This window comes from Perognathus longimembris, chromosome 2 (assembly GCF_023159225.1).
Source record: "Perognathus longimembris pacificus isolate PPM17 chromosome 2, ASM2315922v1, whole genome shotgun sequence".
In the NCBI taxonomy this organism is placed as follows: domain Eukaryota; kingdom Metazoa; phylum Chordata; class Mammalia; order Rodentia; family Heteromyidae; genus Perognathus; species Perognathus longimembris.
In genome coordinates this window covers 22,532,219-22,546,459 of record NC_063162.1, presented here as the reverse complement: position 1 = coordinate 22,546,459, position 14,241 = coordinate 22,532,219, and the positions used below count along the sequence as shown (strand labels likewise).

Below are 14,241 nucleotides of genomic sequence, written 5' to 3'. Positions count from 1 at the left end.
GCCGATAGAAGGTAATTAATGACTCCATTTGCCTCAGTACGGAGGAGAACAATTGAGTTTGAAACTGCAACAACTGGCAGCTGGTGAAAATTGGGGGACAGCCTTGGGATGAACCCCCTCTGAGGGGGAAGGTAGGGTGTGGAAGATCTAAAGTGGATCTAAGCAACCAGCCAGCTAGATGGGTCAGACTTCCCACCCAGCCACCACTCCCACTTTCTCTATACCCTTTGCTCCCATGCCACTTTTTCCCCCCTTGAAATGTGTATGCTGGTCCTAGAACTTGAACTCAGGGCCAGGGGCTGTTCCTGAGCTTTTCTTTTTTTTCTTTCTTGGTCATGAGGCTTGAATTCAGGGCTTTGAGCCACAGTGCCACTTCTGGTTTTCCAGTGGTTAGTTAGAGATAAGAGTTTCACGGACTTCCCTGCCCGGGCTAGCTTTGAACTGCAGTTCTCAGATTACAGCTTCCTGAGTACCTAGGATGATAGGCATAAACCACTGGTGCCTGTCTCCATACCACTTTTTGACGTCACTTTTGGACTGTGGATAAAGATCTCCTTTACTCAAAATTACTTCTTGCCAGTTGTGTGATCTTATATATATCTGGAACTCTTCTTGAGCTTGTTTTCTCATGTGTAAAATCTAGCGAATGCTATGCCTTTCCAAGTGTTCTGTGAGGGCTGGAGGAAGTGCCCTGAAATTGCTGGGTTATAGGAAATGTGCAATAAATGAAGGCTATGACGCTCATGGGAAGAGAGATGAGAAAAGGCAAATTTGCCCCAATTCATCTTTGGAAGCAAACATCCCTGAGTTCAGATCCAGGCCTTGCTATTTATTTTTAGCCGTATGATGCTGGGAAAGTAATTTTTCCTCCCTGAGATTATTTCCTTCATCTAAATAGCAGTAATAACAAATACTCCGTAAAGTTGAACAGACTTAATGAGTGCAGGTAAATGCTCAATAGTGTCAGTTTCCCCTGAAACCATAGATCTTTGTATTTGAGCTTAGAAAACTGAACTACTTAAATGTCACTGAACTTGCCTAGCATGCATAAGGTACTCGGAAAATCCTAGTACTGCAAAAAAAAAAAAAAAAAAAAAAAAAAAAAAAAACAAAACAAAACCAAAAAACCTTAAGTTAATATAGTGTTTTTGTTTTTTTTTTAAATCTTCTCAAATGCCCAATTTTGCTGCTTAGGATTTGGTGGGATTCCCTGGCTCTCTATTTCTAGCTTGGTAGAAATAATTTCATTCTGTTTAGTTCCACCACATCCCCTTGGGAATCCAGGTTGTAAGTAAGCACATAGGAAGAAAGAACATGTCTGTCCCTTGTCCCTAGCCCAAGCACAGACAAGAGATTCAGTGACCTCACAGTAGGTTGAGGACCTCACCAGGGCGACTCCATTTGTGATTGGTCAGTGTAAGGGTTCTGGCCTAGAGTGAGAGATATGAGCTGAGGTTCTGCTCCAAGTAAACCCAGGAGTAGATGGGGAGTGACAGGGTACGTGAATGTGTGGTGGTCAGGTTAAGGAGTAAAAGATGTTGGTTTTTCTTTATTTTCTTTGTGTCTTTTCCCAACTCTGCACTTTGGGCATGTCCAGTCACTGCTCTGTTAAGAATCACACTCTCGGGGCTGGGGATATAGCCTAGTGGCAAGAGTGCCTGCCTCGGATACGTGAGGCCCTAGGTTCAATTCCCCAGCACCACATATACAGAAAATGGCCAGAAGCGGCGCTGTGGCTCAAGTGGCAGAGTGCTAGCATTGAGCGGGAAGAAGCCAGGGACAGTGCTCAGGCCCTGAGTCCAAGGCCCAGGACTGGCCAAAAAAAAAAAAAAAGAATCACACTCTCAGCCTAAGACATTTTTGAATAATTCCAGAAGTAGTACATGCTTACTTGCACAAAGCCTGGACAATACAGAAAAAAAGAAATAACGTAGACAAGTCAATACAAATCATTCGTGACCAGGAAGTCACCATGTCCATGGCAGACCTTTCATTTTATGACTCCGTTTGTCTGCCTCGAGCCTGGGGCCTCCTCCTCCAGTGGAGATAGGGGTGCAGTCCTCTGCTTATTGGTTCAGCCCACAGATGCTTACTGTGCACCTTCCCTATGCCAAGCCCTGGTGAAGGTGCCCTTGAGTTACCATGTATCCTCACCTCACGTGTACTGCCATTATGTCACTCCTCAGCTTCCTCACCAGTAACAAGGAGGTTATAATTCCTGCTTAACTTGAAAAGTGGCTAGGAAGCCGAAATAACCTAAGGTCCATGAAGACTTTACATTAAACACTAAGCCAAAATGAACCAAGGGGTCACAAGAGAAGACGACAGGAACTTTTTTTCTCCTTGAAATAATCATACACTTCAAAGTTGGAACTCGGCGGTTTGTTTAATTAATTTATTTATAACCTGTCCATGTTCCAAAAATGGGCTTGTGGCTGCTCACCCTCCTTGAGCATGCTTGTGCTTCTGTGGACAAGCAGGGAATGGGCTGTAGGTGTGAAAATGCTGCTTATCTCATTGCACATGACCTTGGACAAGTGGCCTGTCACCTCCAAGCCATCCAGCTAGTTCTGATAGTCACATGAAGAATTTGGGCCAAATGTGCCCTAATTATCTGGGCAATCTATACTCAGCCAACACACGCTAGTTTTGGCCTCAGTGTAAGAAGAGTATAAGCAGAAAATGGAGTTCCAGAGAACTGTGACCCACAAAGAGCAAAGTGGCCCTCAGCCAGGACCCTGGCCTGCACACCCAGACCACAAAGCAAAATGATGTAGAAGGCAGGCTCCAGAGCCAGAGACCTGGATTCAAATCCTGACTGTCATTTACTAGCTTCATGGCTTTTGACAAGTGACTTAACCTCTGTTTGCCTCAGCTTTCCTGTCTAGAAAAAGGCTATCATAATACGTATCTCACAGGGTTATTGGAAGGGTTAAATAAGCTCTGAAGACTGCAATGGAATGGAAGAAGCTCTTTTATTATTGGCTTGCTTGTTGAGATGGGTTCTCAACAAACTCTATACATATGCATCTCAGGCTGATGTCAAATTCACAGTCCTCCTGCTTTAGCTTCCCCAGTGCTGAGATTATAGATGTACACTATCATATCTGTTTGTCCTTCCTCTCTTCCTTCCATCTTTCCTTCCTTCCTTTTTTCTTTTCTTCCTTCCTTCTTTCTTTTTCTCTCTCTCCCTTTCCTTCTTTCCCTCTTTTCCTTCCTTCCTTTTTCTTTCTTCCTTCCTTCCTTCCTTCCTTCTTTCATTCTTCCTCTTTCTTTCTTTCATTTCTTCTGCGGTACTGCAGGATTGAACCCAGGTATTTGCACATGTTAGGTAAGTCCTCTACCACTGAGTCACATTCCCATTCAAAAAGATCTTAATACTTGTATGCTGTTAGGATATCTGGATAAGGTATAGAAAAGGAGTAGGGCTAAATCCTCCACAGATGGAAATAGCTTAGCATATGGTCTTTTCCTAGCTCTGTAGGATCTTCCTAAACCTACAACAATTACATTTTCCAACCTCAACCTAAAAAACATGGCCTGAGAGTTGGACAGAATATTGCAAATTGGAATTGCTCCAGAAAGTCCAGGACCTGTGGACACCATATTCTAGCCCTCATGGTGCTTTGAGTCTAAATGTAGAGACCTTCTTTGGGCTCTGCCCTTAAGTAGCCTCTGCCACCTGCCTTGGATGACAGGTCTGCAGGCTCCAAGGCAAGTTCTCTTCTAAATGGGAGCATAATGTTCTTTTTTCTTTGGTTTGAGTATCATAGGTGGGTGGGATGGTATTGCTGAGAGTTAAATGAGCCTCCGGGGGTGGATACTGCTAAAGGCTAACAGGCCATGGGACTTGCCTGATAAGTGACTGAGTGTCCTGGCTGCCTGGCCAATTAGGTGGTTCCTCTTGGAACTAACTTCCAGGGGTCTTTGACTACTACCCATGAGAGTCTCATTCATTCCATCATTTATTGAGTGCCTACTATGTACCATAACTGGCATAGGAGCTATAGAAATGTATCGGTCTTGGTACTGACAGAGTGCTCACAGCTTGGCTCCTTGACACAAGAAGACTGTTGGGTGAGGAACTGCCTTTGAGATGGTTGATGTCTATTCTACCTGTTCCTTCACTGCTCACTCTGAAACCTGGACAGGGTTTCTGCCTCTATTTAGATTAGCTCAGGATCTAGCAGTGTTAACTTCTTCTCCCTTACTGGCTCCTTGGTGACTCTGCCTATGGGAGGTGCCCTTCAGAACCACTCTCTCTATCTCGGTCTGCAAAGGCCCTCCAGGTAGTTAGCACTTTTTTTTTTTTGCCAGTCCTGGGCTTGGACTCAGAGCCTGAGCACTGTCCCTGGCTTCTTTTTGCTCAAGGCTAGCACTCTGCCACTTGAGCCACAGCGCCACTTCTGGCCATTTACTATATATGTGGTGCTGGGGAATCGAACCCAGGGCTTCATGTATACAAGACAAGCACTCGTGCCACTAGGCCATATTCCCAGCCCTAGTTAGCACTTTTAACTCCATTTTATTCCCCTTTCTTTTTTGTTTTCTTTTTCTGTGTGTCCTTTTCTTTTCTGCTCCTTCTCTACTACTCTCTTCTGTTGTCCTCCTCCCTCTACCTTTCCAGCCTCCTGGATCCAGGCCATGGGCTGCCCTCTGTAGCTGGACACTCGGGCAGCGGTGACAGCAGAGCCAGCTGGTTCCATTCCTGTGCCAAGTTCTCTCTCCCTAGCCAGCACCTGCCTGGCTTCCAATCGGGAAGGCCTTTCCCTTCTCCCTCTCCCTCTTTCCTGTCCTACCTCTGCTTCTGGGCTTCCTCCTTCCTGAAGCTTCTTCTCCTTGCACCATCTGATTGAAGGACCCTTCTACTCTCTTTTGCTTACTCTGTTCCTGCCTGCTCCCCTCACTTTCATTCATTCTTCCCTTGCAGACACAGAAAAGCATCACCCCTCCTGGGGCGGGGGGGGGGGGGCAGGGATGACAATCCCTGGGACTTGTGGCTGAGTTGTAAGAAAGCTCCTTCACTTCCTGTCCCCCATCAGTAGGGCCATTGCCCTCTCCTTGCCCAGAAGCTCACCTCCCTGTTTCCTGTAACATTTTTGTGGCCCTTTTACCATTCATCATGACTGCTGCCTTTCCTGAAACCTCTCAGGTTTTCTTTCTTAAGGGGAGTCCTTTAGGCCTCTTCCAGCCTCAGCTGTTGGAGTAGGGGGACAGGGAAGGGAGTATCTCTGTATGCTTTTATTAGTCACTGTGTTGTCTGTTCCTCGAGTACTGGCCTGCTATCTACCTCCCCTGCCTTCCTTCCCTTCTTCCTTCTTCTGTCTCCACCTCCCACCTGCTACTCCTTCCAGCGGCAGGCTTCCTTTAGCCTTCCCCTTCCATCTTCCCCTTCTCGCCATCGCTGCCTCTGTAACCTGCTTTACCACCAGGGCCTGAGTGTAGAAAAAATAAATAAATAAATAAATAAATAAATAAATAAAAAGGTCAGTGAGTGGAGGGAGCAGCAATAACCCCTAAAACAGTACTATCAGTGGAACATGATTGATCAATTGAATTCCATAGCGGCTGAAAAATGTGGGATTAAGTAGTGTATTATACGCACAATGAGTTGAGGCATGATGTTCATTTCAAGTTCATTTCGCCGGCCTCTGCCACCAGATCAGGCAATCAATAGGGGCAGCAGATATCATATATCACCTCTCTGCGGGCTGGGGAGAGAGCACCATAATCTCTCGCAAATTTAGAGTGACAGATTTGTCAAGATCTGAAGGGCCCCTGAATAAATGAAGGCAAAGAGACTCCTCCAGCCAGTGACCTGAGGACAAAGCTTCAGTTCAGCTCTTACACACACACACACACACACACACACACACACACACACACACACTCACGGTAAGCCAAGCCACACAGAAACGTGTACACAAAATCTATACAGATGCATGATGGCATCCTGCCACACATCTATACACGCACACTCACACATCTAATGTGTGACATTCTCCTCCCTAGGACCTATGTGGTGAAACTGCAATAACCATACACAAAGACCCTTAGTGCCGCCTTCCTCCAGTTCTGACAGCAAGGCAATCCAAAGGACGGGAGAGTCCTAAGAAGAGGGGATTGTTAGACACAATGGAACATGTAGATGGCTACAGGCAATGAGTTCAGGTGATGCACATCACAGGAAAAGAAGCAGTCAGAGAAGAAACTGGGGATGTAGGTTCACACTTCCCTGCAGTCAAGCCATCTGTAGGTCTGTCCGTTTCTCTCTGTGTGTCTCTGTGTCTCTCACCCACACATGTACATGTCCTTTCAGAAAGGTTATTATAGACTCTTATTTACCCAGATGTTTCTTATACACAAGTGCATATGCACAGAGAATACCCACACAAAATCATATACATAAACAGAGCACACTCAATCTACATGCAAGGACATGAACCCTCTAAAACTAAAAGCCATTGTAGAGCCTTATGCAGAAAGGAAACACAATTCCTAGGTTTTGCATCCACAGGAACATGGGAATGGCTTGCCTCAGGCTGTTCTTGCACTCTCTCTCTCGCTCTCTCTCTCTCCCTCCCTCCTCTTACTCCTTCCTTCTCTCTCCTCTATGTCCAATCTTTCTCCCCTCCTTCAGACAGACAGACAGACACACACACACACACACACACACACACACACACACACAGTTTTCCCACCCCCTCCATGAGAGAGTATGGAAAGAAGACTGAGGTCCTTTGAGGAAAACAGGACCCCTGCTCCATCTGGGAGGCCAGCAAGGGAGGATGGCTGCAGGTTGAGGTTAATCAATATGTAATATTTTCTATGGTCTCCCAAATGATACTGTACGGTGTTACTGTATATAATGCAATATTGATTATATCATATCGTATAATCACCTATAAACTGATATATATAACCGTCCCAGAGGAACACCCTGGGGCCTGCAGCATGGGCTGGCCCCAGGCCCAAGGCTCCCTAGCTAGTCTTGGCCTGAGGGAAGCCAAGAAATGACAAGCTAGGGCTGAGCTGTGGGCCAGGAGAGTTATAGGATGGGAACTCAAGGAGAGGCAGCAGAGCAGGCGCTTTGTCTACTGTATGTTCTGAAAGCTCCAAGGGACCCATAGCTGGAAGACAGGGATAACAGAGAGGTGACAATGCCTGGATAAAGCCTAAAATGGTAACAGGATTGATTAGTGACCCTTAAAGAGTAGGCATTCTTGGGACACCATCAAGCCCTTCCTTTTTGGAGCATCTTGGGTCCCTGTGGAAACCCATAAGAAGACCCCAGTGCCCAAGGAGCTGCATCCCAGCAGAGGAGTGCACCAGAGCTCCCAGGGGGAAGGGTGGCCATGGCACAGCTGCACGCAGGCCCCCTGTATTCTGCTCACATGGATGCTCTGTAGCCCATGTGACTCCTCTTCTTTCTGCTCTGTCTCATCTTGGCCCAACTTAAGCTGAATATCTTAGCCTTGCTCTGAGATACACTGCCCCCCTGCCCAGGGCAGTTAATTACTTCACACGGTCTCCATGTTACACGCAGCCTCGGAGATTTGGTGATTTTCAACCCTTAGAATCAGTGGAACTGAAATTCATCTCAGAGCTGGGTTCAATTCTCCACAGCCTTGGTTAACACCAGCCTGAAAACCCAGCTCCTCACCCAGGCTGAAACAGGAAGGGGTGGGCAAGGCAATTCTTGGGGAAAGATGTCATTGGGAAACAGCCCAGGGAGCCCCTCTGCCTCCCCTCCACCCAGTTCCCCTACCTCCCATGTTGTGATCCCTTTTCCTTTCTCTCCCAGGCTTCTTTAGGGATCTGGCTTCCATAGCCAGGCCTGAGGCAGGGCCAGTCAGCTGGACCAGTCCTTCTAGCCTATGAGCTGAAAGGACAGGGTCTTGGCAGGAGTACAGAGTCCTGGGGGTAAGAAACAGGTACCTCACCCCTTTTCCACTGCACTCTTCCTGTGTCTCTGATGGCCTAGTCCTAATGTTTCAAGTATCCGTGTGTTCCCCAGATGTTTCTGAGGGCTCAGTCCCCAACGGAGACTCTCAGAGTGGTGTGGACAGTTTGCGGAAGCACCTGCGAGCTGACACCTTCACCCAGCAGCAGCTGGAAGCTTTGGATAGAGTCTTTGAGCGTCCTTCCTACCCTGACGTCTTCCAGGCATCGGAACACATCAAATCAGAACAGGTGAGGAAGGAGTTCCCTGCTGGCCACAGAACTGGAGAGGAACTGGGCTGAGCCATGCCTCTGGAGGACTTGCATTCCAAACACCCAGCACGTCATATGTTGCCATACATGTGCTGTATGAACATGCTGCCACAAGGACATCAGACTGGACTTAAGAGAAATTATTGTGATATATAACAATTAGGAAATGAGGAGTTCTGGGCTCATACTTGTAATCCCAGCTAGTCAGGAGGCAGATATTAGAGGATTATGGTTTGAGGCCAACTTGGGCAAAAGCTATTAAGCCTGCACCTCAGCAACAGCAACAAGCATGTGAGTGGGGTGGTGTACATACCTGCCATCTCTATTAGGAAGGCCTAAATAGGAGGACCCAGGTCTGTATCAGCCCAGGCAAAAAAATCACAGAACCCTATCTGAAAAACAGATACAGCAAAAAATGGCTGGGGGAAGGGGGTAGGGTGTCTCAGGGTTAGAGGCCCTGAGTTCAAACCTCAGTACCACCAAAAGAAGAAAAAAAGAAATGATGAGTTTCCAGTGATTACATCTTATATCCATTAAGGACTTCTGTTTCCCCATCTATGGAATGAAGGGCCCCGATACACGGTCAATCAGGTCCCTCTCAGTCTGTCTTTCTGTGGCCCGAGTGTGGACCAGAAGAAGACCAGGTGTCTGCCTCTAAAACTAATATGGCACATCTTAGCTGGATGCGCTCTTTCAACTCCAACTCTTGCCATGTCCCCTCGCTTTCACTGCCTTGCTCTTGGAAAGTGTCTGGAGCTCCCTTTGGCCAGTGTCAGGAGGAGAGCTCACCAGTGGCTACCTCCTGCTTCCTGATCTAAGCACCCAGTGTGATCCTGGGCAGGCTGACAGCCTACCCTGATGCCCCACACTTCTTACAGACACAGAAGAGACCAAAACACAACAAGCCAACCACATACAGAGAAACCCCTTTCCAGCACTTCCTATTTACAGGTGCTTACCTATCTCTTGCCATTTGCCTGTTCCCTTCACCCTACACAGGCCACAGTGCTCATCACACAGCCCCAACTGCCCCATAGAGGCAGTAGCTGCCCCATAGAGGGCAGGACACCCCTTCTAGCACATGCCTCCCCCCACATACAGTGGCACCCTCCCACCCCTCCCACACATGTGGCCTAGGCCAGGCCCCCAGCCACAGCGCAGCCCAGCCTGCTGTGCTTCCATGTGTACCAGTACAACCCTGCAGAATCCACACAACACAGCTCTGTGCTAAGACTCCAACAGCTCCTAGCCACTTGCCTTTCTCTCCGCCTGTTCTTTTATCCCATAAGCTGTTTGTCTTCATAAAACAAAAATCAAAAGTCTTTTTAAGGTGCCCTGAGCCATAAACCAACAAAGGAGGAGCTGGCCAAGGCGGGCGGCTCGGAGCACCCTCCCTGAGTCCCTGGCTGTATTACAATGAATAACCTTTATTTACTTTCATTAGACTATTAAACACCAGCACAGTCATTTTTCCCCCTGAAACTCGGAGCAGGGCCCATAAAGCAAATCCGAAGCCTAATTGAGTTCATTTTAATTTCTCTCCGATCACAGCGAATTACTCTGGTGATAAATCAGGGGGCAGCTTCACCCCCAGTAGAAGGCCTAATTTGCAGCTAATTACAAAACTGATTTCTACAGGAAGATCAATACGAGAAGGAATTGGAAATGACGAGGCAATCCCATCCAGCCAGGGAGGGGAGAGGGTCCTTGGGGGGGTGGGGGCCCAGGAAGCGGAAGAGAAAAAAACGGACCCGAAAGAGCAGAAAATCAGTTTTAATTTAACGTAATATTAATCAGAGCAACTTTTCCTGCTTTGTGTAGACTCCTGGTCTGCCCAGCTCAGGGGTCTGGCTTGGCGGTGGCTGTAATAAAAAGGCAATTACCAAAGTGTTTCGGGCAGGACACCCTTTCAGAGTCAATGACTGGCCCCCTCCCACCCTTCTGTTAGCCATGTGGACTCTTCCCCTCCCCAATTTCATACCCCAGTGCACAGGCAGAGAGTGAGGGGCCGGTGGGGCTGTCTTTGTTTGTTTTTTAAAAAGGGTCACCCATACCTGATCAGCCAGACCAGCAGTGCCAGGCTACAAGCCCCTGTAGGCCCTTCCCCCAACTACTACCTCTGCCATCATGTCAGGACAAAATGGGAATAATCCCTCCTCCCCCAAACTTCCTACTTCCTTGTATCTAGATATCCCACATCTCTCAATAGGGGAACCCTCACTGTTCAACACACACACACACACACACACACACACGCCCCAGGTATCTTAGGCCAGAGAGTCTACAAAAGTTTAAAGGATACTGGGAACACAATGTGTACTAGCTCCCTTATCAGGTCACCCCCACAAAACTCTCCCATCACTACCCAACCGGCCCCTCCCTATCTCCCTTCTGCTGGGCCATCTCCTTCCACCCCATCTGGGAGGGCCCCCGTTCCTCCTCTCCATCTGCACACTGAGCCCTTTCTCTGAGTGTGCATCAATAGAGAGCTGTCACTTTTCTCTCTCCTCCCAGGGGAATGAGTACTCCCTCCCAGCCCTGACCCCTGGGCTTGATGAAGTCAAGTCGAGTCTATCTGCATCTACCAACCCTGAGCTGGGCAGCAATGTGTCAGGCACACAGACATACCCCGTCGTGACCGGTAAGGAGGCTTCCAGGAGGGTGGGAGCACTCCTTTCAGTGGGGGCACTTCAGGCCCTGCCATCTGGGGACCAGTGTGAACAACTGGGTGCCCTGCCATGATATCTGCAGTGAGAAAGTGAGCATGAACCTCCAGAAACCTAGGGTGCTTCCTGAACAGATGTGTGCAGATGTGGGGGAAAACACTGTGGTCAGGGGGGATAGCTTTAGCCAGGAAAAATAGAAGTTCAGGGGCTGCTGCTGGTTCTCTCTGCTGTCCTCCTACCTTGCCATCTGCCTTTATCCTTGCCTCTCCAAGGTACTCAGGCCTTTGAGCCCCTCCTTAGGATGTGTACAGAAGAATGCAGAGAACAAATAGGCCAAGCTGGCAAGAATTGATCGTAGAGTCCCATTGTCCAGCCTCCCCATTTCTCCCACATTCCTAGGCTCCGGGGCAACCTGCTTTCCTCTCCCTCCAGGTAACACAGGTAACTGTGGCTTTGGGCTTGAGGGCATGGCACCCAGCTCTGTAGAGTTAGAGAGAGACATAGTGATTGCAGCCTTTTCCATGCTTCCTGGAGAAGTCACTGAGGCCATGGTTGTTGGGCAGGTAGCCAAGTGGTCAAGTTGGCCAGGTGGTTAACTACAGGAGAAGGGCACCCTGGCCAGGAACCCCAAGGAGCTAAAGTAGCTGGAATGGTCCTGCAGGGAAGGGCTGGTGAATGATACTCCAGGCCAAAGAGCTACAGGATTAGGAAGGCTTGTGGCTCTGCAGAAGGGTTTCCGGGCCAGGAGAGTGCCCAAATGGGAGAGATGCACATTGAGGTGTTATTAAAATTCACCTAATTATTCTGGAGCCAATGTGCCATTTGTTCCTTGAGAGACAGGATGATTAAGAAGGGTCTCGGTGGGGATTGGGAGACACTGAGGCATTACCTGCCGGCTGAGCAGAAGTAGCCTGGGAACATGGCGGAGGGACTGCATGGAGTCAGCTTCAGAGCTAGTGGCAAAGATGGGAAGCAGGCACAGGCCCTTCTGTAGGGCACGATTCTAGTGGTGACTTGGAATTGATCTGGGCATGGATCAGGCTGAGATGGGCTTAGAGGAGCCATCCAACCTCCAGGGGGCTCAGGAGAGCCCTTTTATTAGCTTTCTCGATTTCTCCTGAAGGGATGTCCTGATACCATTGTGTCTAGTCTTGGTAGAGATGTGCTCTTTGGCTAGGGGTGTAGCCACTAAGTCTGGAAAGTACTCTCAAACTGCCTGAGCTTCTGGAAGCTTATGGCTTAGCTGGGTCAAAGTAGAGCCTAGTTCAGCTAGCTCTTGGAGCCCCATGTGGAAGCTCTCTCAGCTACTTGACCATCTGACCCAGGCCAGGCACCGCTCTGGTGCAGTGGTCACTTCTCAACCGGGGCCTACACTAGACAACGGACTATAAAAAAAAACAAGTGCAGAAAACTTTCCTCTGATCCCAATGTACTCCTCTGTGCTCAGAACCACAGGCCAGAAGGCAGGGACTTCCTGGGGCTGGACATGTGGCCTTTCCGGGTAGGGCTTCTGCTGCAGGGGACCCTGGGACTGGTACTGAAAAGTGCCTCCACCTTGAGCAGCCCCCACCACCCGCCTCCCCCCTCCTGTGGCCCTGGAACAGTCCCAACTCAGCCTGGGAACATCTCCGGCTGATCCATCTGGATCCAAGTGTGAGAAAAGTTCATTTCAGACCCAGCTTGACATTCCCAGGTGGCAAGTTAGCACTAACATCTCAATCTGTATGCGACATTTCAATCAAGCGAGGAGTAACAAAAGCAGAACCATTAACATTCGGAGCTGTTCACCAGTGGTAATGACGGGGAAACTCACTCAGAAACTGGAAATTACCAAAAAGAGAGAAGTGTATGGAGGGGTGGGGGAGGGGAGGTGGGGGAGGGGAGCAGGAATGATTTTTTTTTTTTCCACACTTAAGCCAAGATCCAATGTTTGGATTAATAGTGCTATTACCCAAGAAAGGGATGCAGATTATGCTCATTCTTAAAATGTTTTTGCTGGCAATTAAACGGCTGCAGCTATTGATCTTTGTTGATTTTATGTCCTCCTAATTTGCATAATCTATTAAAGATGAATGATTCATGATGTGTTTATTATGGGGACAAATAGAATTTGCCAGAGGTACTGTCAAGGTGAAAAATGGGGCACTGCCCAGAGACTTCATGGGGGCTCTCTGGAGTGAGCCCAGTTCAGGTCAGGACTTTGGGGATAGTTACGAGCAGTGTCAAGACTTAGAGCCAGAACAGGTGGACTCTGGATGAGTTCTAGAGAAATGTTGATGTCTTTGAGAACAGGGCCCAAGCAGGTGCGAGGGGTGGGAAAGGCTCTTGGTATATTTGCAGGAATTCCTCTCAAATATTTTTTAAAAGCTTATTTCATTCAAGAATAGTAAGGGACTATGGAGAAAGAAAAAGTGCTTTCCTGGGAGGCAAGTGATGGTAGCTAGGTGAATGTTAAAGTAAGCGAGTAGCAAGTTCATGCTGTGCCCAGAGCCTGCATGTTCAAGGCGCATTGCAGGCACCAACTCCCCTTCTTTCCTGAGAACAGATAAAAGGAGGCTGCAAACTTTTAGGGATGGGTCCTCAGGAAGCTGGCACGGTAAGGCCTTGGCCTAATCTGAAAAGCCAGGACTTATTGATATTCCTGCCACCTTCTGGCACTGGAGGCTGATTTCAAACTTCACCAGCCACTTGATGCAGCTGTTCCACAAGGTCAGGACTGAGAGGATCAGGGAGCCTGGACTATTGTGTAGAGGGGAGAGTGGGGCCCAGTGGGCCAGGACACAGCTAATCACATTGCAAGCAACGGTGGTTGCCAGAAGCCAGGACTCAGCCCGATAGCCTCCCCCACTCTCCTTCCATCGGGGAACTAAGGCAAGGGATGGATTTTTTTTTTCTAGGTGGTGTTTGCGAGTTCTGCCGAGATTTTAATTTTACTGCATCACAACTCAGCAAGCTGCCAAGTCAAGCTGGTTATTTAAATTTATCACCCACTCTCCCTTCCGCCGCTGGGCTGCTCTAGCTCTGCAGCATCTCTTCTCTCCAGCCCACTGCTCTAGGCTGCTGGTCTGGAACAGAGCCGAGTCTCCCCTAAGTGATAAGGAAAGAGAGACCTGCTGAATGAGAGAAAGGGCCAGGGGCACTCTGGCCGCAGGCGCCTTGGGATGGCTGCCTTCTGCCACCTTCTTACCTCTGCAAAGGACCCCACAGGAGATGGTCACTAACCTCTCAAGCTCCCCAGGCTCTGTAGTTGACAGTAAAATTCCTGATTATTACTATCTGCTGGAAGCTGTATCCTCTGAAGTCTCTCATCACTGATAGAAATGATAACTCCTCTTCTCAGGGCTTTCTCACCTCCCTCTTC

The 14,241-nt window shown here is 48.5% G+C and overlaps 1 protein-coding gene across 10 annotated transcripts in view; it reads left to right on the top strand.

Moving 5' to 3' along the window:
* Pax2 (paired box 2) overlaps window positions 1-14,241 on the top strand; it is a 92,313-nt gene that overhangs the window by 62,906 nt on the left and 15,166 nt on the right. For all 10 annotated transcript variants that reach the window (XM_048338448.1, XM_048338446.1, XM_048338445.1 and 7 more), the window contains 2 exons: window positions 8,018-8,193; window positions 10,729-10,855. In XM_048338448.1, the coding sequence (XP_048194405.1) occupies window positions 8,018-8,193; window positions 10,729-10,855 (303 nt within the window). The remainder of the gene's footprint in view (window positions 1-8,017; window positions 8,194-10,728; window positions 10,856-14,241) is intronic.